Source organism: Orussus abietinus, unplaced genomic scaffold, assembly GCF_000612105.2.
Source record: "Orussus abietinus isolate OABI.00-Male unplaced genomic scaffold, Oabi_2.0 scaffold19, whole genome shotgun sequence".
Classification (NCBI taxonomy): domain Eukaryota; kingdom Metazoa; phylum Arthropoda; class Insecta; order Hymenoptera; family Orussidae; genus Orussus; species Orussus abietinus.
The window spans coordinates 573,397-596,449 of NW_019395981.1; the positions used below are offsets into that span (position 1 = coordinate 573,397).

Here is a 23,053-nt window from a genome sequence, read left to right on the forward strand (position 1 = left end):
GTCATAGACTTATGTACAATACTCCCATCTGGAATTTTCGTGTTCTATGACTGATCGTTCCCGCGCATTTCGTTGCTACGCCACCTACTCTCCGGGAGTCCATCGGATACGAACGTTAAGTTCTTTCGCGAAATTACATTCATTTGATACGTTTAGTATTACAGATTCCTCAAGTTGCCTCCGCTACGAATATTGTAAATTATTTACTCACTTATTCATCGCACAACTAATGACATTTTTACTTTGCAATATAAATGCTACCGTGATTATCAGGAAGTATCGTAAATATTGAAACATCAAATATGGCGTGTTAATATCATTTCAACTTGAATACAAATTTGCAAGGGAAGAACTTAACGATAGTGGCAATAAATAAATGTAAGTAACATGAATGCTGAGTGTGAAAATCTCGCCATCGTGCGCTGCTGGGTTTTCGCATACAGCTACGTTCACGGAGTAACTTTGATACAATCGATTTCCGTGTAGCGCTGACGGTCATATCATTGACGCGACGACGTTTCAAACCGTGAGAGCGTTTTCGCTTTTCTAAGTCGGGTGTCGTGCCTTTTTGCAGCAAGTAACTGGAAATCAGCAAAATGGGAGGCGAGGAAGGATTAGGAGTGACCACCGGTCAGCCCAATCTTTACAAGCAAGATCTATCGAAATTGGTACGTTCCCAGACCATACTAAAAATTTATTCTTGCATCCAAACTTGCATCATTCGATTCCTTTAGTAACGCCTAACCTCAAATTTCATAGCATCTGTTGAGTTTCATAGCATACATGCGTGCTATACCACGCGTATAATTTTTTTTTACCACGTAAAAATTTGTATTACTTTTTTAATTATATGTATATGTAAAAATGTACCTTTTACCTAAAGAAGTGCATGTATATTATCTTATGCAGATTGTTAGGCTCAATTGGATAAAACGACATATTCGGAAGTCTTATAGAAATGCTTCATCGGAAAAACTTTGTTAATGCATTTAAAATACTATATTATTTTTTAAATTCTGGTTTAGGTATATTTCATGAATTTATTAAATCCTCTTTGAATTTCCAGGATGTTAGCAAACTTACGGCACTGTCTCGGGAAGTAATTAGCAGACAAGCAACTATTAATATTGGTAATTACTAATCATTCGTTTTAATTCTATAATAATTACTATTATATTTTATAATCACAAAATAAGTGAATCTTAGTACACTTTAAGTGTAAGTATTGTCTGAACTAGATTGTAAATGCATAATATGTTGCGTTATATCTGAAATTCATATTAAAAATAAAATGACACCATGATTATATATTTTTGTGTTTTATAGGAACAATTGGCCATGTGGCGCATGGGAAGTCCACTATCGTGAAAGCAATTTCTGGAGTTCAAACGGTTCGTTTTAAAAATGAACTAGAAAGGAACATTACCATTAAACTTGGTAAGTTACAGTTTAATTTGTTTTATCCTACAATAATATGCAAAGAAATGATCTTTCACGTTTATATATTAAGAAAACATAATATACACAGTTTTTTTTTGTAGAATTTTTGCTTTTTAATTTCTATAAGAACTGATAAAATAAGACTAAGTTTGTTGAACTAGAATGATGTGACGTTTCCTGATTATTTTGTAAAAGTTAAAGCTATGAAAAGGATTGATTTAATGAATAGTGCATGGATCTAGTGGAGTACAGCACAAATTATTTTTTAATGTTGAAACAAGTGATAAAAGCTACAATTCATGGTGTATAAATATTTTAGTAAGGAAACAAGATTCTTTTTATATTTATCATTTTTATCCTGGAAACATTTACCAAATTAATCTAGAGGGCTTTATAAACCACATATAATCATGGATTTGGGTGTGCTTTTGAATGACACATGAGTGACATTCAGACATGGATCCTGAAATGTTAATGCATTTAATATTTCAGTATAATAATTAGGCATGAATACAAAATTAATATATAACAGATGCATGTTTTCTCTTAAGTTTGTCAGTAACATTATGATCACATCGTTCGATATGATTCAATGTCTCTTAGACATTGGTAGAAATTTTGCACTTTCAGCAGATTATATAAAGGTAGTACAGTGCACTTTGTTTATATATAACATTATACGCGTAAAATCAATAGCTTTAAGTTAACAAAGAGAGAGAATATTTTTCTTATTATTTGGTTAATAAAGGAGTACAAAAGTTTTTTATTTTCTGAGATACTTGAAATTCTAAATAAATTAGAATCTATATTTCAATCAGAACATTCATATACATTTTATTAAGGTACTACTTTTAATTGATGTGAATGTGAAAATGTAAACATATTACAGATAGTTTGAAAAGCAGTGTCTTATAATTTCTAGTAGGTAGTGAGCAGTATATTGCTGTGTGACTAGAAATAGTAATTTAAACAAAAAATATTTTAAATCACCAACATTAAATAAGTGCTCATTTGTAATTGAAATGCTAAATTTAGAATTAAGTAGGAAAGTGTATTAAATAAAAGATATATTGCAAAGGTGTCAAAGTCAATGCATCAGTCTTTGATTAATATAATGGCTCCAAGATATACACATCGCCTTCTTCTCTACACCTTGGAAATAATACACATGGCAAATCGTAATATTAAACATCCCCAGACAAAAATCCGAAACAGGAAGAAGGAAGAGGAATAATCGCAAACTTGAATCAGAAATGTGAACTTAAACTAAAGTGACGGAAAAAAGCGGATAAATAAAGACTAAGTGGATAAAATGCAAGAGACGGATGTGAGTCGAGAAAATGACGCCGTTTAAATGTTTGGCATTACAGAGGCTCGTGCAGCGGAGAGTAGCAGTGGGGAAATTGCTGAAGTTCCTGGCGATACACACAAACTGCCTTTCAACTGTCAAAAGAGGTCCATTTCGCCTGGGGGTACCGAACCACCTGCCAAGCAACGGAGACTCAATTACAGTATGTCTTCGTCTGAAGATACAGAAGACAAACAATTGGAGAAGCCTGTCAATGTTTCCACAACTTTAAGATCTATGAAGAGTTCGAATGTATTGCCTATGATAGCGGACTCGTGCAAAGAAGTAGAGAAACGAGAAAGTGTTATATCTCCTGCAAAAAATTGCCTCTTTGAGGCAACAAAGAATGCTGTAACATGTGAGCTAGTTAATGGACATTCGTTATATGTATCCAATGACAACAATGATGACCCAAATTTGAAACAGAAAATACTTCAACGGTCAATTAATAGTAGACCACAATTTAAAACTCTAGTACTGAAAGAAGTGAGAATAGAATTAGATGACATAAGTGATTTAGCAGCTAAAAAGGTTAGTCGTAAGACGGAAACGAAAAGGAAAGATGTATACGAGGTCGAAAAGATATTAGGGAAGAAATATCAGAACGGAACTGCATTGTATCTCATCAAGTGGAAGAACTGGAATGCAGAGAGTAATACCTGGGAGCCATTGGAAAACCTTGTAAACTGCTCCGAGTTGTTGGAAGAATTTGAGAACGACAGGATAAAACTGTTGGACAAGTTTAAAAGCAAGATGAACTTTTATCCTACCATAAAGGAGGTTGAACGGTTCATGAAGAATCTGATGACCAATGGTTATACAGATTGTACGGATCCTGACGAAGATGTACTTTACAGGAACCTTAGGAATTTCTTCAAGCAGAAGTATAACAGTTCTAGTCCACTCGGAACGAAGATAAAGAATAATATACTTCAGACACTGTTGTGCAGCTTGAGAAAAGAACAGTTGGAGTCTCTGCAAGAGTGGGAAAATGAAATGAACAGCATAACGGCTGGGAAACCGTTCATTAAAGTTGAAAACTTTGTGGATTTGGAGAGTGCTCCTCAAGATTTCTACTACATAGATGACTATTTGCCAGGTGCAGGTGTAATAATACCGGAAGAGCCACCGATAGGCTGCCATTGTGAAAATTGCGACTCAAAAGGGAACGACAATTGTTGCTTTACCCAGTGCAACGGCAGATTGCCTTATTCTACGGCATGTAGGATTCGAGTGCCTCCGGGAACTCCCATTTACGAGTGCAACAAGCAGTGCATGTGTTCGGACGACTGTCAAAACCGAGTAGTACAGCGAGGGACCTCTGCGAAGCTTTGCGTGTTTAGAACATCTAATGGCAGAGGGTGGGGTGTCAAGACTTTGAACACGATCAAGAAGGGAACATTCGTGACTCAATACGTCGGCGAAGTGATAACGAGTGAAGAGGCGGAAAAAAGGGGAGCGGAATACGATGCCGCAGGAAGAACGTATTTATTCGATTTGGATTATAACGAGACGGAAGGGCAATGCCCGTACACCGTCGACGCGGCCATGTACGGAAACATTTCCCATTTTATCAATCACTCTTGCGACCCGAATCTGGCAGTTTACGCAGTGTGGATCAACTGTCTGGATCCGAATCTACCTAAACTCGCTTTATTCGCCACTAAAGATATTAAACAAAATGAGGAAATCACCTTCGATTACATGTGCCAGTCCTCTAGGATCTATGAAAAGAAGATTAGAGAACACGGTGACTCGTTTGACGGTGTAATTAACGGTAGCGTTACTTCGGAAGCCCGACAGAGATTGGAGCTACCATTGGAAACGAAGCGCACGTCCATGGATAATCGAACCCGATGCAAGTGCGGAGCGAATACTTGTAGACAATATCTCTTCTAGAAGAATGACTGTATATGTAGACAGACGAACGCAGTAATATTTTTATAATTATAACTTGGCAAGATAGTAGGTACATTCATTTTCTGGGATAGAGCGAAGGGAAATCAGTTGAGAACTAGATTGTCTTCAGCCTCTATGCTGCTGGCAAATTATCCCCGCTGTTGTTGTAGCTCTTTAAGTCATCGACCTGATTAATTGGTCAGTCCTTTCGGTAACACTGCCAAGCGTTTCCGTTAATGAAGTTCTTAATTTAGAAATATATGCAATCGGAGTGATTTATCGTTTTAATATGTTTACAAATTGCCAGACGTATATGATGTAGCATAGTGTTTACAATGTATTGTACAAAACTTTGGAAAGTCAGTCATAAAGTTATCCAAGTAAAGTTTCTGTTAACTGAGCTCCAGTTTTCTAATGTTGTTTGAGATGGTCTTTAATAATATACGATCAACGATTAAGATTTGTTTATAGATTGAATATAAAGAGAAGCTTGTCGTTCATTTTTTTTTTATTACTGTACACTGTTAAAAGACCAATGTTTTATGCATCGTTGAATCCGCATATACGCGTAACGACAGCTTAGTCGAATTTTCATTGTCAATTATTATTTCACATACAATACTTTTTCATGAATTATATTAAAGGATATTTTAAATATTTTCGACTAGTAGAATGAAGTCTTCTTAATGTAATTGATTACTGTTTTCCTCTTATAGTGTAGAAGTCGTGCATAAATTTCACGATAACTGTTTAATTTGAATGTACTGTATTTATTATCATCATCATCATCATCATCATCATCATCATCATCATCATCATCATCATCATCATCATCATCATCATCATCATCATCATCATCATCATCATCATTATTATTATTATATGATGATAGAGAATATTATTACGTTATTAAGAAATTGAAGATACTAAATCCATTACTTATTAATTCTATAGATAGTATTACATATTGCTCTTACCTAGAAGCAATGTATTTATTGTTGGAGTGCATAATGAATTAGATTGTACTAAATGCGACTTCTATATAAATTGATTTTCGTTTATTAATAGACAGCAAGCCGAGCAGGTAACACGATTTCGGGTGTCCGTTGTTAGATGGTACACATTGTTGTATAAGCAATTATACTCTACCATTTAACATGTACATTTTTTAACGTTATTTTGTAAAGTAAGGGCAATAAGTTTTACAGTATACTGTACATTTAATTTCTCTATATATCAATTATATTATTTGAACTTATTATCAACTTAATAATTGTACCTCTGGGAATAAAAAAGATAATAAGCGAAGAAAAACGTATTGAAAGTAAAAGAAAAACTATTAAAATCTGACGACGGCATGGCAAGGTATAATGTAGGCAGCATTCACATCATGTATCCTAAACTTTGTGAGGCGGTTACTATGTCAATGACTAGATAGCTAATGGAAAATTCCACAATAAATTTTTAAACGTGATTATAATGCATTCGGTGTCCTCTTACACTATAATTTTATTTCAGGGTATGCGAACGCCAAGATTTATAAATGTGACAACGAGAAGTGTCCACGACCAGCATGTTATATTTCCGGAGGTTCCAGTAAAGATGACTCTTTTCCATGTCTTCGAGCAACCTGTCCGGGACGCTTCCAATTAGTTCGTCATGTGTCCTTTGTCGACTGTCCTGGGCACGACATTCTTATGGCAACAATGCTTAACGGTGCAGCTGTGATGGATGCTGCTTTGCTTTTGATCGGTATACACTTTTTATAAGTTTTCATTTACGTCGGTGCTTCCAATAATTTGTAACCTAAAAGAGAATGAGATTACCATATGTTGGAAAAATGTCGCGTTTAGTGTGTAACCTATAAAACATTAACCTGAAACCTGTCTTTTATTTAGCCGGAAACGAATCGTGCCCTCAACCACAAACTTCGGAGCATCTGGCTGCCATTGAGATTATGAAATTGAAACATATCGTGATCTTGCAGAATAAAATCGATTTAGTAAAGGAGGGGCAAGCGAAGGAACAATATGAGCAGATTTTAAAGTTTGTTCAAGGTGAGTACTACTTGCTTTTTTATTTGTCACTTGGTTCTGTAGCCTTTCTTGTTAGTTTTATACCTTATCCAAAAGCATACATATATATGTGTACTATGCAGTTATGCTTCCAGTTTTGTGCATTACATAATTATCGTTAATAATGCAATATTCGTCAACAGGTACCGTAGCCGAGGGAGCTCCAGTAATTCCCATTTCCGCACAATTGAAGTATAATATAGAAGTTTTATGCGAGTACATTACAAAGAAGATACCAGTGCCATTGAGAGATTTCACTTCGGAACCTCGCTTGATCGTTATTCGTTCTTTCGACGTTAATAAACCTGGGTGCGAAGTCGACGATCTTAAAGGTGGCGTTGCTGGTGGTAGCATTCTTAAAGGAGTATTAAAGGTACTCGTTATTTACAATAAGTGTGGTACTTTTTTATCTGTCCACTTAATGTTTTATAATCCTTTAACGTGCCTGAAATTGTCCAGGTTGGGATGGAAATAGAGGTGCGCCCTGGACTAGTGTCCAAGGATAGCGAAGGAAAATTAACCTGCCGGCCCATTTTCTCCCGCATAGTTTCTTTGTTCGCCGAACAAAACGAGTTGCAATTTGCTGTCCCTGGTGGACTCATAGGTAAGTTAGATTATTGTCTGCCTTCCTTTACACGATTTTAACTCAGAAAATAGTCAAAGGAGAACTTCATCGATATTGTCAAATTTAAGCGAACAAATATTTGGTGTAATTTCAGGTGTAGGCACGAAAATCGAACCTACCCTTTGTCGTGCCGACAGATTGGTCGGTCAGATATTGGGAGCCGTAGGAGCATTGCCCAAGATTTTTATTGAACTTGAAATATCGTATTATCTTCTGAAACGCTTGCTAGGAGTAAGAACCGAAGGCGATAGGAAAGGTGCTAAGGTGAGTTTTCTTGTTCTCTTGTTAAATATCTATACCGATAAAGAGAGTATATCTATTTTATAAAATGCTAGATATAAAATTAACCAACATTTTTTTTTTTAAACAGGTTCCCAAGTTGACTCGGGGTGAAGTATTATTGGTGAATATTGGTTCGCTGAGTACGGGAGGCCGTGTCTTAGCTACACGTGCTGATCTTGCTAAAATTAGTTTGACAAATCCCGTTTGTACAGAAATAGACGAGAAAATAGCGTTATCACGTCGAATTGAAAAGCATTGGCGTTTGATCGGGTGGGGGCAAATACGCGGAGGGGAAACTATTGAACCGGTTTTAGATCGGAAGTAGTCGGAATCGTGCACTAAACTAATTAATTGTGGTCAAGACTTGAATTAATTCCTGCAAGTCTTTGAAATTACATTTCAAACATTGTGGTGTATGAAATGTTTATAATAAAACTCTTAATTTGTACGAACTTAGTTTTATTTGATATCTATGGTTGAGTTTAAGACTTCTGAATTTAATATGTAATGGGTCTCTGCCAGTTTTTTACCATGGCTCGGGTAAGGCTAGAAGGAACCATTGTTCGTAAAGTCAAAATAATTAAGTTTGAGGATGAAATATTACGGATGCGTTTCTGTGTATGAAAAGGTAAGTACACGAAAAAATGGAATATTTATGGAGAATTTTGTATTTCGGTTAAAACAATTGTTCAATGATAAGACAACATTAATGAACAATTATAATATTACTTGGCAACTAATATCGCATATTTTTTTTAGTTTGAAAACTATAATAACACGAGGGTACGATTTTTACAAATAATGTATGTAATGCTAATAAACAACAGTAACGATTATTGCACATTGTCCCATTTATCACCAATCGACATTGACAACTACGGAGGATTATGAAGAATATCATATGTAGATCTTATAAGAGACATTTTCAAAATTGCTACAGTATGCGGTACTGATGATGTTTTACTCCCTAATATTGTAATACTGCATGGCGCTAATAGGATCATTACATACTACAAGTAGTACATATCGGAGGAAAACAAATGTGTACATTACTTATAATAATTAAATTAACTTAATAATCAGTCTGAAGAAAAAGTTTTAAAAATATAATTTAAGTCATAAATAATTCACAATTAATAAGAGGAACCTAGGAATGCAAATATTTTACAGTTGACTTAACTGTCAACATAATTTCAATGTTAAACCTGATGTACAATATGGCCAGCCTAATAACTTCAATGAATAAGTGAAAAATTAACTACATTGATACAAACCCTGCTCACTTTGTTTTCAACAATCTTAAATACTGCAATAGATTTAGTTTTTCTTGCCTTCTACACTATTAACACCTTACTGAATATTTAATGTTGTAATTATCAGATAGAGATATGACTTACAAAAAATCTTCAGTCGACGTGACCGTTGCTTCTACGAGTAAGCCAAAATCTAATTCGGCAAGGCTAGCTGCAAATAAAAAAAATAAAGGTTAATATACATTATTTTTAAATGGAAAAGTGAGTTATGTTAACAAAAATATACACACCTTTTGCAGTCAGTAAATCAAGGAATGTATCCAATGGGGAAAGCCGATCTGCTGAAGGAAAAGCTGCTAAACCTGAAAAAAATCAAATACATAATTTTGTTATAATGTCTAATGAACTAATTTAATATTGAGAAGCATAATACATACCGCTGTGGTGCACTCGTTGCTGAGAGGTTCTTCCACGATTTTGACAAATCTCACCTGACAAAATATTTGCAGCATGTTCGCGTGCACGAATCATAAAACTAACTGGATGTAACCATTGGTTCAACAATCTTTTTCCTCGAGACCTTGGCAAAAGTGATAATATTTGCAATTTCCGGATGACATCATCTTTTGTATCGCTAAGATCTGTTGAAGGGTATAAGCGATAGTACACACAATGTCAATTATCGATCATTTTCATCCCATACATGAAAATATACTCACCGGCAAATATAACCTTAGTGACGTCAACTTGTAATTCAAATACCGACCGCTGAACGTACTGTAAGAACATTGAATAATTCAAAGTACGGTATCCTAGGTATGTAAAAAATGAAGTAAATCCCTGTGGTACTGGAAATGCACACTTTTCTGTAGCATATCGGTATCTTTCGAGAAGAGTAAATAACAACCATTTCCGCTGACCATCCAGTTGATCTCTGAAAGAAAAATAATACTGTCACAATGTTACGTATCACACATATGTTCATATATATATAAGAACTATAAATAAAATAATTTAACGAAACAATATCCCTTTCTTATGTATGATATATTAATGCAATAACCTTACATGAGAATAAAGCCACGGTCTTGTTCTACTTGGGGGTCCACATTTGCAGCTTTACAAAGCATGTTACACAAGAAACGTGAAGTTTCCAACTGTGTCGTTACATGTCTGGTAGCCATTGCGTGAACGTGCAATGGTGTACAACTTCCTTGAAGACTTGTCCTTGAATTTCGCGTGCCATGCTTCAAAAGGAATAGCGATAATTCACGTAGATTCACGGAAACAATGTGTTCTTGTTTGGATGCCGTGCAACTTTCCATCTCAATAAAGGGTAAGCTCGAGTCCATGCTTTTGTTGTTACGGTTATTGAAGGCATCGGCTAGAGTAGCACTCGTTACAAGTCTGCAATATTACAGAACAATAAAGCCATGAAACGCGATTGCGGTCTTATGATCGTACTCAGCAAAGATTTACCCTCCACTGGGTGACATCGGGGTGCTGGATCTCGATAAAGCTTCCGGTTGGTAACACGCCAAGGACATTATTAATTTTTCCGCTACTTGACTAGGCTTAAACCTTGGTTGATCTGCTCCTCGTCTGTTCAATTGATCCCAAAGTTTGGTCCAGAGATCACTACGATAAGGTACTAACCTTTGTTGCGGAGATAGTAACATAACCGATGTATTCCACAGTTTTTCATGACTTAAGGTCACGGTTAGATCATTAACTTTAACTTCAAAATTCTTGCACTGTTCCATTGTTGTCACTGGTAAAAGTGAAAGTAACGGAAGGGCATCGTGCATCAAGTTCTTCTGTATAGAAGCATATGAGCCACCCACGAGAATTTCTTGCATGAGTGCAGCAATGTTTAAGGAAAGTGGCTTCTCTGCCACAATGGAGATCAGTTCTGCCACAAGTTCAGGTTCATTTTTGTGGCAAAGGAAATAGTGTAGAATACTCACTCTTACATCCACCGATGTTTCCTTCCGAAAAATATCAAGAAGGAATTCGGAAGAGATTGTTAATGGTACGATATCTAAAGTAGGAAGGTCTATTGTTGTAATATTGAATCCAATTGTTGAAATATTATTATTTCCTTCTAGCGTGGACGTGACGTTATTTTCAGTTCTTTTAGAATAATTGCGATATGTATCTGCATATTTACGGGTTTCTTTATTTGTTGCACCAACATCTAATAGCGGCACTAGGTAAGAAGAACGAGTAGGCACCGATGTGAAAGGTCCACAAAGAATATGACAACAAGGCCCATGGTTAACACCAATTTCTAGAATGTGCGTAAACGATCCTTGAACGAACACTATCATATGTTGGTCCTCGTATATTGCAAAGGTTGGTCTCATAAGCTTTGCTCTTGACCATGGTATTCCAGGTACGACACAGTGAATTACACAACTATGGTGCAGCAAAGTTACGGAATATGCAAAATGTACTGTATTGGAGTCATTAAGAGTAGAATCAAATGTGCCTTGTGGTGGTTTTACGGGACAATATAAATAATGATGGCATACGCAGACCATTCCCTTAGAGTCTGAAATTACTATTAAGTCAAGGGAGCAGTCATGAACCCTCAATGGTATAACATCGTCTTCGTAAGTTCCACAATTACCAGAGCTTGATACCTCTGGTAGATTTAATGGAATGTTTAACTAAAATCATTAAAATAGTTATAGAACTATTCAAAATATTATAGTAAGACTTTATTTATAATTTCATTTTAATAAGGTTCTCTATTTTAATGTGTAGATATAACTTACAACTGTCTCATGAGGGAGATCATCATGAAACTGTAGACCACTAAGAGTTGGGCAAGATTTTGTAGTTTTTGAACGGCTTTCATCAATATCCTCAGTGACTAGACTTGTTGGAGCTCTTCGATGATGTATATGGTATAAAACTTGATTTGTAGCATCCCATTGCGCCCACATAAATGTCCTTACTAATGATTCTGATTTTATTTCTTTTACTGGTTTGATGTCAGAATCAGAGACATTAAACATCGTTGTATGTAACGTTACACCTGCAATAAAACAAATTTTTACAAATTATCTGTAAGATCTTATTATAAAAAAATGTACCATGGGCATAGACTGTTACTTGTATATAAATTATGTAAAGAAAATAGTATACCGCCTACTTACATTCCTCATGAATAAGCACTAAAAACTTTTCTAGTTCAGCGTGCTTTCTCTGTCTGTATAAAAACTGTATTCGTACTTGTTTACTTCTTTCTACCTCCAAGGAATGTATTTTAGTTTCTGGCAATTTTAGTTCAATCAGGTAAGCTCGATATACTTCAATATCAGTAGAAGCATTATTCTCTTTAGCATTATTAGTATTTACTTCGGTAACGGTAGTTTCAGAAGTATTACATATGTCCTTATCATTTTGTACATCATTACTTTGGCAAACTTTTTCTTTTACAACATAGCCAAGTAAAGATTGACTTTGATTAACTGTAGCTTGCACAACATTTAGTGTGTTAGGAAATCGATGGAGTACCTAATAACAAATGTGAACAATTTGGCTTTGTTTCATATAGCTATTTTTCTGCAGAAATAGTCTGGCATAATAATGTATGCAAGAAAGTACCTGTAATCCGTCATTACTACGGTTGTAATGACCTATCACAGAATAAAATTGTACAGTGTGTGTGTCTTCTTTTAATGAATTTCCTTCTATCCATCCAAGTAATAAAGATCCATCTTTTTCTTGTCCTAGTAACTTCCATTGTTCCGCTATTTAAAAATAAGACCGTCCAATTAACATATATGCTTAAGGCTAATAAGTAACAAATTGTAATGAAAATTATTAACATTAATGTTAATTTTACATGACACCTTATTTTTCTTTAAATTCATAGCATTTATTCTTGCCAAAGCTAAGTATAAACATTGTCAAAACAGCTGTTATTTGCCGATCGTTTCCCTATTTCCGTTATCACTTTACAATTGTTTTTTAAATATAAAAGTAACTTTATGACTTGCCAGTTTCATTGTATCTACATGTGTATTTAAACAAACCGGTCTAACCAACCTTTTACAGACTGTTGCTGCAATAATAAATACAGCTTGACAGCCAGATTGTCCGCCATAGCTTCCTCGTGCCGTTTGACAATTACAGGTTTAACAACATCATTCCAGAGGATAAAAGCGGATAAGAGATTGGCAAAATTGACTGAAAACGTTATCCATAATCCTGACAAAATATCAATTATATCAGGATAACTCTTTTCAAGCTCCAAATAATTCTTTCCAGTTTACTTGAGGCATAAACTAAGCGAGTGGGAAGTTTACTACAGTTTACTAGAGATGAGTTGAGAGATTGCTCACGGGCAGGGTCGTGCTATCGCTCCTGTGCTGCCCTCTGGTGGTTTGTGCAGGTCGCTAACGTAACGTAATACCGTCATTTTTCACATTTTCGCTAAATTTGCTTTACGTAATGGACTCTCAGGTCGCGTCGCGGGACCCTGCCCGTAATCAATCTCCCAACTCATCTCTGATTTTACTATGCATTTTACTTCTCTGATTCTGCACCATGGACAAGAACATAAGCCAATCGGACCGTGTGTCGGTGTCGCTACAATAAAGACGCTGTCTCTACGTGTCATTTTTTGAAACAGGCCTTTACTTGGTGAATTTCACTGCATCGCGCTGCACCGTGCGCAGTCTGGCGCAGACGCAGATGGTCAAATGTGTCAAGTAGTGCAGTGTCAGACGTGAGATTGCGGTTATCGTTTTTATCGTTGTTCTTGGTGGGTGGTTCATTCTGTTGTGAATCGAAATAATGGCGGATACGACGGTAGACGCCACGAGGCGTCTAAACGTCAAAAAGCAGACACTGGACGACGCTTACGCCGCGCCAGCCAATTTCCTCGAGATCGACGTAATGAATCCAATGACGCACGGCGTCGGTAAGAAGCGGTATACCGACTATGAAGTTCGCATGAGGGTAGGTTGTATCATTTATTCTGGACCCTTCTTCCGAAAGTTTTCGGTACAATGGCTTGAACTTCCACCGGGGGCAGAAATTGTTTTTTTTCTCTATTAATTTTCAAATCAGAGCCCCACCTTTGCGAGGTTCGATTCGAGTACCGGCCGATTTTCGAATGAGCCCTCTGTGAGCATTTCGTTGAGCTCGGTATAGTAACTGTTACTTGTTGAATTACATTTCTCCTTGCGTTTATCAAATCTTACCGGTAATGGAATTCACAACGTTTGCGCTCGTTGGACTTAGTGAGAATCGGCCATTTATGGATGCTGGAATGCAGTTTTAATCGAAGGTTTCCCCATGGTAAGAACCATATTGGACTAGCAGGGTTGAGTGCACCGATTTGTGTTAAGTTGTACCCCTGTCATAGTATTTGGCTTAACAGGTGTTTATGTATTTTCTACATTGTTTTATTTAGATGTGTCAAGATCAATCGTAATCCACGTGCGATCTTTAATCATCGAAGAATAGTAGCATCAAGGTAACTCGGTATAATACCGTTCGTTTAAGTGAAAGGTGCTGAATTCCTTAGAGAGAAGGCTTACACGCATTATATAATTTTGGTGCTTTTCCATTGCATGTTGATAGATTAAGGACATCTTTAAGGTTTCACGATGCCACAAAAAATACCATTTTCCTTATTTAAGGTTTCAATTAGAATTATATGTTGTACTAGCGATGTATCTGTAACAAACACATTGATTTCTGGACTAAACGGCATCAGTATTATTTGCATGTTTATTAATTGTATTGCCAAAAGATGACAAGCCATTGATGACTCTGAACATTTAAATTTATGATATTCTATGTGAGTGCAACTGCTGATGTACACATATTTGTATATATACTTTGCAGACTAACTTACCCGTATTCAAAGTGAAGGAATCCAGTGTTCGGAGAAGATATAGTGACTTTGAATGGTTAAGGAATGAGTTGGAGAGAGATAGCAAGGTATATTTTAATTTTCAAAGAAAACATTGACATCGATTGAATATGTCAAGAAAATTATTTCTGTAAATAAATGTGCAGTTGATTTTGTTTTAATTAGATTTTTAAGCAATGTGTTATAAAGATGACATTTTATGTTACATGTTCAGATTGTGGTACCTCCCCTACCAGGCAAAGCATGGAAACGTCAAATGCCCTTTCGAAGTGATGATGGAATTTTTGAGGAAGACTTTATTGAAGATCGAAGAAAGGGCTTAGAAGTCTTTGTGAACAAGTATGCATTACAGATATAAATTATATCGATCAGCTTCAGTTATATAATTTACCGAAAATGTTCTCCTGATATTTAATGGTGTTAATAAATAATATGTATTATGTTCCACAGAATAGCTGGGCATCCTCTGGCACAAAATGAGCGATGTCTGCATATGTTTTTACAGGAGTCCATTATAGATAAAAATTACGTACCAGGAAAAATACGAAATACGTAGGCTCGATCAACAACCTTATTAAGCGTACGTTTGAGTAATTCATCCTCTGCGTACTTGTTCTTTGATATGGACATTGATGGCATAGAGAGTGAAGAGTTAAACTGACAACTGGCATATTTTTATTGGCATTGGCCATAGGCCCTGTAATGCTACGATATCGGATTAGCGTATAATTATCGATGTAATGATTATCATTAATTATTATACTTAAAATGAAAAAGAAGAGAAGCGCGAGATGAAATATTGTGATAAAGAGATAGGAGCGCCATGCAAAGGAATTCAATATACCAGGTATGCCGATTTGTGCCATTCTTTCTAAACAACGTTTGCGAGTGCTGCGGAAGTGTAGATAAATTCTAATAAATTCCGAACTGACGATCCACAGACACATTATTTCTCATCCAATTTGCAATGTGTCTATCTCGTTTCAAGTTTCCTTCGCACTGTTAGTATGCCTCAAAAAGATCACTTTTTTTGTATGGTGTATAAAGATTAGGGTAGGCTTCTGTAATTCAGAATTTTGTAATTACATCAGGACGATAGACGGTTTATCTCACTATACTTATAAAGAGATGCTGTGAGGATATCAAAATAGGAATGTATTAATGAAAGAGAGAATGAAAATAAAAAGCATGTATGTAGTGGTATTGGTGAAAGATGCAGGGTCGACGTTTCATTTTACGAAACGTGATATTGTTTAAGGTGGCTCCTTTCGTGCAGTGAGTGTGTGTGGGGAATATCTTGTGCATATACACGCCACCTGGTTGAACAATGAATCACTTGTGAACAGGTGAACCAAGACAAGTATATACTTTACCAATCAATTCATTCTACTTTACCCATTTAAGTAAGACAGAAAAATTGCTAGGATTGATCGAAATATTTTTTATAATTATCCAATTTAAATTCACCGCAGCAATTGATTGTATGAGCGTTCACTCAATTAGCACAATTTACTGTATAATGTTATATATTGCATAAGTAAAGAGCTACATGTATATTTTAGAGTAATTTAAGCCTCTTGCTCACCATGTCTGTAGGAATCAGTTTGATGATTAGTTACAAGATCGAGGTGGAAGTCTACAGGTGGGCTGCTGATCTGTAATAAATCAAAGGCAATATTGTACAATTTTCTCATAAGAAATTAATTAATTTTTAATTTTATGAGAAAACTGCACAAGTAGGTTCTGTTTATTAATAATTATACTCAAGTGAAGTGAGCAGCAGACATAAAGCAAGCATGACTATACGTCTTACTTTCTGTTAGCATGAATGTATAAGTTATAGGCATTCAGATTGGACCGATGTAGAATAGAAAGCAATCTTTATAAATGTCACGAGCCCATGAAATGCAATTCAAATACAGTAAAATCTATGTATACCTGAAATCCGTAATATTATATTCATTAGCATAAGGTCGGACTTATGTACCTTCAGTGTTCTGATATTCATGTATTACGATAACGTTCATGCATACATTTACTTACCCCAACACGGTCCTATTTGTTGTTAATAATCCTGTATATTTAATGAATAATTTGTATATTCTGTTTTGAGATCTGTCAGCAATGTCTGAATCAATTTATATGTAATATCATATTATCTTATGCGTGGATGTTATTGCATCGCGATATTTCTAAGTGTAATAAATGAAGTATTAGTACCGTAATTATTCGTGTACGTTAATCTTGCTTTAAATATACTTCTAAAAAAGATGTGTCACCAGTAAATAAAAAATCAGCCATTGAATTGGTATGACAAATTTTATTAGCCATTTTATAACTGTTCATTGACTTATGATACATAATTATTCCATCTACCGTAACATGTGTTTCTTATTCTAATCACAAATGTTACTAACAGAAATTTTTGAATTTCTTAAAAATTCTTATAAAAGATAAATATAAATGTTGTTTGCGATCCAACAGCCGGTAACATCATTGCAATTACAAGTAAAACTGGCAACGACAGTTTAATAATTCATCAAACGGGACCTTAACGGTTTTGTGAATCACATTTACATTATTTTATAAACGGTAAATATGACACGCAATAAAAAATACTTGTACAAATTAAAGAGTAAAATATGAATATTCAAAGTATACTTTGGTAGAAGTACATTAACTGAGGATGAGAAATTATGCACTGATTTAATGGCAAAGTTCATTCAAGGCTACTTCTATCGTCTACTTTCTTCCCCCAAAGTAACACCTTTCTCAATTTGAAAAATAATTAAGAAAGGGTAGCAGACGCATTCAAGACTACATAAGGTCACATCGAAAGGAATTTATTTAATTTTTAACAAATTTTACCGACAGTTTTGCAAACTATCCAAATTAATCCGTGCTTTTGGCACTCGCTCCATCTTACTACATTATACATTTTAAAACAAAATCACAAATAAACAATTATATCGGTTGATTCCTGCTCAATCCTCGTTGCACGCTACAGCAAGAGCTACCATTCAAGGGATATTTTCATAAAAATATGCATTGCGTAGCTGATGTACATATGTATATATGATGTGTGTATTTGTGTGTGTGTGTGTATATATATATATATTGAGTAACACTATCACAAAATTATAGGAATAAAATATTCAGTAAAGTGACAGTCTAGACTCTACACGTTTTAACCTAACTATTTACAATTTGTAAACATGATAGTGACGGAACAGGATTTGGGCACCTCACCTAACCACATCTAACCTCAAATGTACAAATGCCTCTTGACTGCGGTACAGAGACTAGGATGTGCAGCAGACAAGCAGCATACGTACTATAGTACAGAATATCAATAGAAGTCTTGTAAATGTCAGAGTATGTGCCAAAGTATGGATGCTTGTTACTCGGTGAGAGTAATGGATAAAAAGTTACTCACGGTCACTTGCTTTAAAGTGTCATTGAAATGAGATACTTCTAAAAAGAAAAGAACTAATTATTAACTCGTTAAGTCTAGACATTGAATTGCCACTGATCCGGTAATTATAATTTATTAAGATCATTGCATAGAATGAGAGTATTTCTTGTTGCAGATTGTGAAAATAACAAATACACGGTAAGAAAAAATATTTTTAAGGAAACAAAGCAACTGACTGTGAGTTCCTGAAAGCTGAATGTCCATGCATAATAACAAATAGCACTTAAACAATCTAGTTGTCTTGGGTATGTACAAATGTTCGGAAGATGTTAACAGTCTTATTGCGAGCGGAATTGTTATTTAGAAGAACTCCAGAAGTCTTCCAATATGTTTTCTAGACAATCTACCATAAAATATGGTAGTCATTTTTTTGTCGACAAGACTTTAATGCACTAACTTCCAAAATGTAACATTAAACATATTTTCGAAATTACGGTCATATAAATCACTTGCTCTATTACCGAATGTACATACAATGTACACTCTATAACGCTCAATCATTTAATCACACTGCACGAATAATGATCGCATTCGTAGTAGCCAGACGTCTCTCGATCAATATGTATTTATGACATGCAACGTTAATACTTAGAATAATCAAATTGGTATAAAAACTGTACTTCTAAATTAGTATATGAACGCGGAAAATAAACTAAATTCATAAACAGAGAAGTATGGCCAATCTCTGTCTTGTATCACATAATTACTCTCTTTAATTACATATACCATTTCTCTTGGAAAATGAGAAAAGCAATAATGATTAAGGGCTAATTAAATTTCAATAAAGCATCGTTAAGATCACAATTGTATTAACGACTTCTACTACTCTCTTGTATCAAATACATTAACGATTGAATACCTAATCTCAATTACATTGGATTCCTTTTCATTACTTTACACAGATTTAGAATTTTGAAAAGGTCACAGCATTAGATGTCTCCTACCTTTGATTCGGTTTACGAGATTGCAAATTTTTAGAGCCGGCCCCAACTTCAATCCCATATACTTCATCATCATGTCAGAGTTGAGGAGTAACAGTGCCTTTCCGTCGATTTCCTGAAACAAATAAAACAATTTCATTAATTCAAGATAACAATGAAAATATTCTGTAGATAGAAAAATCAACAAAAAAGAAAAAGAAACATACGTGTTTCCTAAACAGGTCTGCATGTTGACCAAGGGCAGGATCAGTAATTGCAATGTACTGAATCACATCCTCAATTGTCCACTCTGCTGGCTCAGTGGACGAAATTCGGTTTGCCGGACTCTCGGACTGAGTTGTTGACGTCGCTGCCTCTAGCTCTGCAAATATAATGCTTTATAAACCCTTTTCTATAACAGTAATATCCAGAACGTACATTAATTTCAAAAGTGCAAACCGAAATTTTAATTCCATCAGAAGTCTCATAATTTTACATAGGTTTTCATCAATTGAAAAAATATTGAATTTTTAGATGAAGACAAATAAATGTTTTACCAGGAATAGATTTTCGTGGTTGCTTCGCAGCAGTAGGGGATGCTGCAGGTTCCATTGTCGTTGGCGTAGGACTAGCTGTTCGTGGTTGTTGCATACTAGACGCCGTTGTGGTAGGATTCTGTTGATTTTCTGTCGACCATCGCCTTTTTTCCGCCACCGTGGAATTGTCTGTGTCTTCTTTAGTGGACTGCGGTTGTTGCGAAGTGAGACACTTGCTACACGCTTCCTTGCTTTGTGATAACATTCGATCGCAAGCGCACAAATCTTCGAGCTGTCTCCTTATGTAGGTATAAAAATCTTCCACTTCCAAAAATACTGGCAATCGCACAGACGTTGGTTTGCTCTCCAAAGTAAGATTTATGCATTCTCCTTCACCACGTTTCAACAAACTTAGCATTTGTCTAGGACTCGTCGCTGCCATCAATAGAGCTTGAAAAATATCTCTCGTAACACTCAGCATTGAACCACTACCAAATTGTGCAGGCATTGCCTTGACTTTACGAGGGTCAAAGTAAGGACCACAGGAACAACTGTGATTTACATACAAGCAAACTGCAATGTAAGAAAACATACGTGTTAAAATAAAGAAACATGTCTCAGTTGTAATCATTAACATTTCGCGCAATTCATTAACTACTTGTTCATTTCATATCACAATGCAGTCAATAAGATGAAACACTTACCATTTTCTAGTGAACGGGGTTTATTATTAGCTGTACTTGTATCTGGTTCAGTTGCTGGCTGTGGCGGTGCACTAGATCCAGCTGGACTAATTAATGCTATTGCGGGTTCTCCTCCAGTTCCAGCACCTGACATGGCCATAACAGGAAGAACGTTACTCGTTCTTGATTTAAACCTATTTGGCCCTGTTGCTGAAATTCCAATACTTTCATAAATATATGAAAAGGAAATGAACAAGCATTTATTTTTGGGGTTCTTTTTGAGCCTTGAGATTTGTATCAATCAGAAAATTATCCTTACACTTTTGTTTTGGTAGTTGTAACGGATGGCCACTTTTAAAACACCATCCCGCAGGAAAGATATCCCTGGAGTCGTATCGACACCAATAACCAAAAGCCCCACGCCATCCATCGAATGTAATATATATCATGTCATCTTCGACAGCACCAACTGTTGCAGTACATATTAATTGAGGATTCTTCCTATCGATTGCCTCCAGTTTATGACCCACTTCAAAAAAATTAGAACGTGGTGTTTTTGGTTCTCGCTTAAATACTTTTGATAAAGCCATTTCGGCACCATTTAGAGTTTTTACAAGAAACATAGGCCAACTGGAAGCATTCATGCGGAACCCTAGCGGTGGCTGCAGCATGCCACCAGATTTCTCACAGTGGCCTACAGGATGAATTTCATTACTATCTACCAATCTCCAAAAATCATTTTTATTATCAGAACCATCAAGACGTAATCTAAGTCGTGGACCTAGAATGTCAACCACAGTTGCTATGCAAGTTGATGTGATATTCCGAGGATCCAGTGCCTCCAATTTCATTCCTACTTTAAATTCATTTGTTGGAGGAATTTCATGCTAGAAGGGACAAGAGATTCAATCAATATCTCTGACTTTTTTAAATTGGTCATTTCACAAATTTTTCTAAAAGTATTAAGTATGAACTTTTATAGATACCTGTTTGAAACATTCAACCGAAGCAGCAGAACTGTTTGTTTCTTTTAAGTAGGAATCCCAGTCAAAAGTTTGATACATTTTATATTGGAATGGCCCTGTTGATGTTGACGGAGGATGAGATACCGTTGATTGATTGTTTATATTATTATAAGACTGAGTCGTTAATGGAGCATTACTACCACCAGATAGACCAGATGGAGCTGGTGATGCTGCTGGTGATGGATGCTCACCATTATCTACAAAGAACACGTTTCCATAAATCTTATACTAATAAAACAAATTCTATTTCAGATATTACAAAACAACTAATGCCTTGCATGTTAACTTATTTTCTAAATTGTTCTTGCCCTAACTTTTCTTTGAGTCAACTTGGGCGTCTTTTTGATGCTTATTCAAACAGAAAGATGAGCAAAAGTCCTTAGCTGGGCCATCTCTCTGTTCTAACCTCACAGGACTGTCTCTGATAACATTGTCGCACTGAATGCATGCACCACGCATGTATGCCTTGCGAAATTCAGATAAACAAGTTTCCGAACAAAACTCTTTTTTTCCATGTTGAGTAGGTAACACGTATTTCAATGGTTGTTTGGTTTCTCCGCACCATGTACAAGAATTCTTTGATTTAGGTGGTCGCCCTGGTCCTGTAACGTATAATTCCTGAATTAAAAACAATACCTATCAACTGATAAGAGAACAGCTAGACTCTGTTTAAACTGTTTAAATTTTTTTGTAGGATGTATCGACTTATTTTTTTTTATCAAATCACGGGGAAAAAGTGAAATAATGTCTCTGTCAAATTTAGGAGGGAAAACAGTGAGTTATTTTTACCGTCTGATGGAAAGAATCCTACCTCGCATTTTTCCCTGCATGGACGTCATATTTCTTGGTTAAACTCACTAACTAGAAAAAAAATGACCGCATGCGTGATTAGTCGTCCCATAGATGACTGTACCAACCATGAAAACCACATTTACATCCATTATTAAAACATTACATACGTACGAAAAATATATTCAACGTTACAGAACCGAGATTGTGTACTCATTGAAGACACGTCGAACAATCAGGCCGAATATAATACCGCGCGTAATAATCTGTTAACTTCGTATAAGCGGCACGGCTTTAATTTCCATCAAAATAAAGTATACATCCTATTCGGTATATTAAATATGTCATAGTGGCGTGAACTTGCGCGATGTTTGTTATTTTTTCCACTTCATTTTTGTGAGAAATATCGACTCTGATTGGTCGACAATTCCCATGAACTAAAAATAGGGTGAGAGATATTGCAAATGCTTGAAGATGGAGTCTCACTGACAGAGATGAGTTGGGAGATTGCTCACCAGAGATGAGTTGGGAGATTGTCCACGGGCAGGGTGGCGCGATCGCATCCTGTGCTGCCCTCTGGTTTCGTACGTTAGCTTTCACCGTTTTTTCCCCCCAAGGGCGGCGCACCGAATTTCTGGTAGGGGCTCGCGCACTCGCGATGGTCGTGCCATCTACCAGTTGCCGTTGGCGGCTCATGTATTCGTCATAGTAATACCATGCGACAGTTGACGGTGGTGGCTTACCTACGCTTACCAACACTGTTCGCTTGCGATGGTAAGGGAAAAACACTCGTAGCGCCCTCTTTGA

General features: G+C 35.9%; 4 protein-coding genes across 9 annotated transcripts; 2 read left to right on the forward strand and 2 right to left on the reverse strand.

The window, feature by feature from the left end:
* The first annotated feature begins 44 nt into the window (after window positions 1-44).
* LOC105699838 (eukaryotic translation initiation factor 2 subunit 3, Y-linked) lies at window positions 45-8,117 on the forward strand. Of its 2 annotated transcripts, XM_012425193.2 has the most exons (10): window positions 58-378; window positions 575-668; window positions 1,067-1,130; window positions 1,327-1,437; window positions 6,206-6,439; window positions 6,586-6,744; window positions 6,906-7,135; window positions 7,222-7,366; window positions 7,482-7,651; window positions 7,758-8,117. In XM_012425193.2, exons 2-10 carry the CDS (start codon window positions 597-599, stop codon window positions 7,992-7,994), a joined length of 1,422 nt encoding a protein of 473 aa, XP_012280616.1. In that variant the 5' UTR covers window positions 58-378; window positions 575-596; the 3' UTR covers window positions 7,995-8,117. The 2 variants fall into 2 exon arrangements, with proteins under 2 accessions (XP_012280614.1, XP_012280616.1); XM_012425191.2 differs by lacking the exons at window positions 6,206-6,439; window positions 6,586-6,744; window positions 6,906-7,135; ... (1 more) ...; window positions 7,482-7,651; window positions 7,758-8,117 and adding an exon at window positions 2,811-5,087 and having other exon boundaries at window positions 45-378.
* On the reverse strand, window positions 6,444-13,229 carry LOC105699837 (protein pigeon). Of its 2 annotated transcripts, XM_012425190.1 has the most exons (11): window positions 12,982-13,229; window positions 12,538-12,683; window positions 12,087-12,447; window positions 11,703-11,965; window positions 10,402-11,594; window positions 9,991-10,329; window positions 9,642-9,856; window positions 9,360-9,563; window positions 9,213-9,284; window positions 9,067-9,133; window positions 6,444-6,493 (listed from the first exon to the last, which is right to left on the reverse strand). In XM_012425190.1, the coding sequence occupies exons 1-11, from the start codon at window positions 13,037-13,039 to the stop codon at window positions 6,451-6,453; spliced, it is 2,961 nt and encodes a 986-aa protein (XP_012280613.1). In that variant the 5' UTR covers window positions 13,040-13,229; the 3' UTR covers window positions 6,444-6,450. The 2 variants fall into 2 exon arrangements, with proteins under 2 accessions (XP_012280613.1, XP_023289623.1); XM_023433855.1 differs by lacking the exon at window positions 6,444-6,493 and having other exon boundaries at window positions 8,320-9,133.
* Window positions 13,230-13,589: 360 nt separating this feature from the next.
* LOC105699854 (sorting nexin-12) lies at window positions 13,590-17,043 on the forward strand. The gene is made up of 4 exons (XM_012425229.2): window positions 13,590-13,896; window positions 14,791-14,886; window positions 15,033-15,157; window positions 15,269-17,043. Exons 1-4 carry the CDS (start codon window positions 13,732-13,734, stop codon window positions 15,372-15,374), a joined length of 492 nt encoding a protein of 163 aa, XP_012280652.1. The 5' UTR covers window positions 13,590-13,731; the 3' UTR covers window positions 15,375-17,043.
* A 139-nt stretch (window positions 17,044-17,182) lies between these two features.
* Window positions 17,183-22,651, reverse strand: LOC105699853 (polycomb protein Scm). 4 transcript variants are annotated; one of them, XM_012425226.2, is made up of 9 exons: window positions 22,421-22,651; window positions 22,269-22,314; window positions 21,772-22,059; window positions 21,419-21,654; window positions 20,752-21,319; window positions 20,454-20,642; window positions 19,771-20,322; window positions 19,441-19,595; window positions 17,183-19,349 (listed from the first exon to the last, which is right to left on the reverse strand). In XM_012425226.2, exons 2-9 carry the CDS (start codon window positions 22,294-22,296, stop codon window positions 19,215-19,217), a joined length of 2,151 nt encoding a protein of 716 aa, XP_012280649.1. In that variant the 5' UTR covers window positions 22,297-22,314; window positions 22,421-22,651; the 3' UTR covers window positions 17,183-19,214. The 4 variants fall into 4 exon arrangements, with proteins under 4 accessions (XP_012280649.1, XP_023289639.1, XP_012280650.1 ...); XM_023433871.1 differs by having other exon boundaries at window positions 22,269-22,318; XM_012425227.2 differs by having other exon boundaries at window positions 22,417-22,651.
* Window positions 22,652-23,053: the final 402 nt, after the last annotated feature.

Bases quoted from the DNA above. Each gene is read 5' to 3' on its own strand.
- LOC105699853 (XM_012425226.2), bottom strand. From the start codon at position 22,296: ATGACGTCCATGCAGGGAAAAATGCGAG. The intron at 21,655-21,771 runs GTTAGGGCAAGA...TGTTCTTTGTAG, and splicing joins CCAAGTTGACTCAAAGAAAA to ATAATGGTGAGCATCCATCA. The intron at 21,320-21,418 runs GTATCTATAAAA...TGTCCCTTCTAG, and splicing joins CGGTTGAATGTTTCAAACAG to CATGAAATTCCTCCAACAAA.
- LOC105699854 (XM_012425229.2), top strand. From the start codon at position 13,732: ATGGCGGATACGACGGTAGACGCCACGAGGCGTCTAAACGTCAAAAAG. The intron at 14,887-15,032 runs GTATATTTTAAT...TTACATGTTCAG, and splicing joins AGTTGGAGAGAGATAGCAAG to ATTGTGGTACCTCCCCTACC. The intron at 15,158-15,268 runs GTATGCATTACA...TATGTTCCACAG, and splicing joins TTAGAAGTCTTTGTGAACAA to AATAGCTGGGCATCCTCTGG.
- LOC105699837 (XM_012425190.1), bottom strand. From the start codon at position 13,039: ATGGCGGACAATCTGGCTGTCAAGCTGTATTTATTATTGCAGCAACAG. The intron at 11,966-12,086 runs GTAAGTAGGCGG...GTTTTATTGCAG, and splicing joins AGTGCTTATTCATGAGGAAT to GTGTAACGTTACATACAACG. The intron at 9,285-9,359 runs GTATGTATTATG...GATTTTTTTCAG, and splicing joins GCAACGAGTGCACCACAGCG to GTTTAGCAGCTTTTCCTTCA.
- LOC105699838 (XM_012425191.2), top strand. From the start codon at position 597: ATGGGAGGCGAGGAAGGATTAGGAGTGACCACCGGTCAGCCCAATCTT. The intron at 669-1,066 runs GTACGTTCCCAG...TTGAATTTCCAG, and splicing joins AGCAAGATCTATCGAAATTG to GATGTTAGCAAACTTACGGC. The intron at 1,438-2,810 runs GTAAGTTACAGT...TTGGCATTACAG, and splicing joins GAACATTACCATTAAACTTG to AGGCTCGTGCAGCGGAGAGT.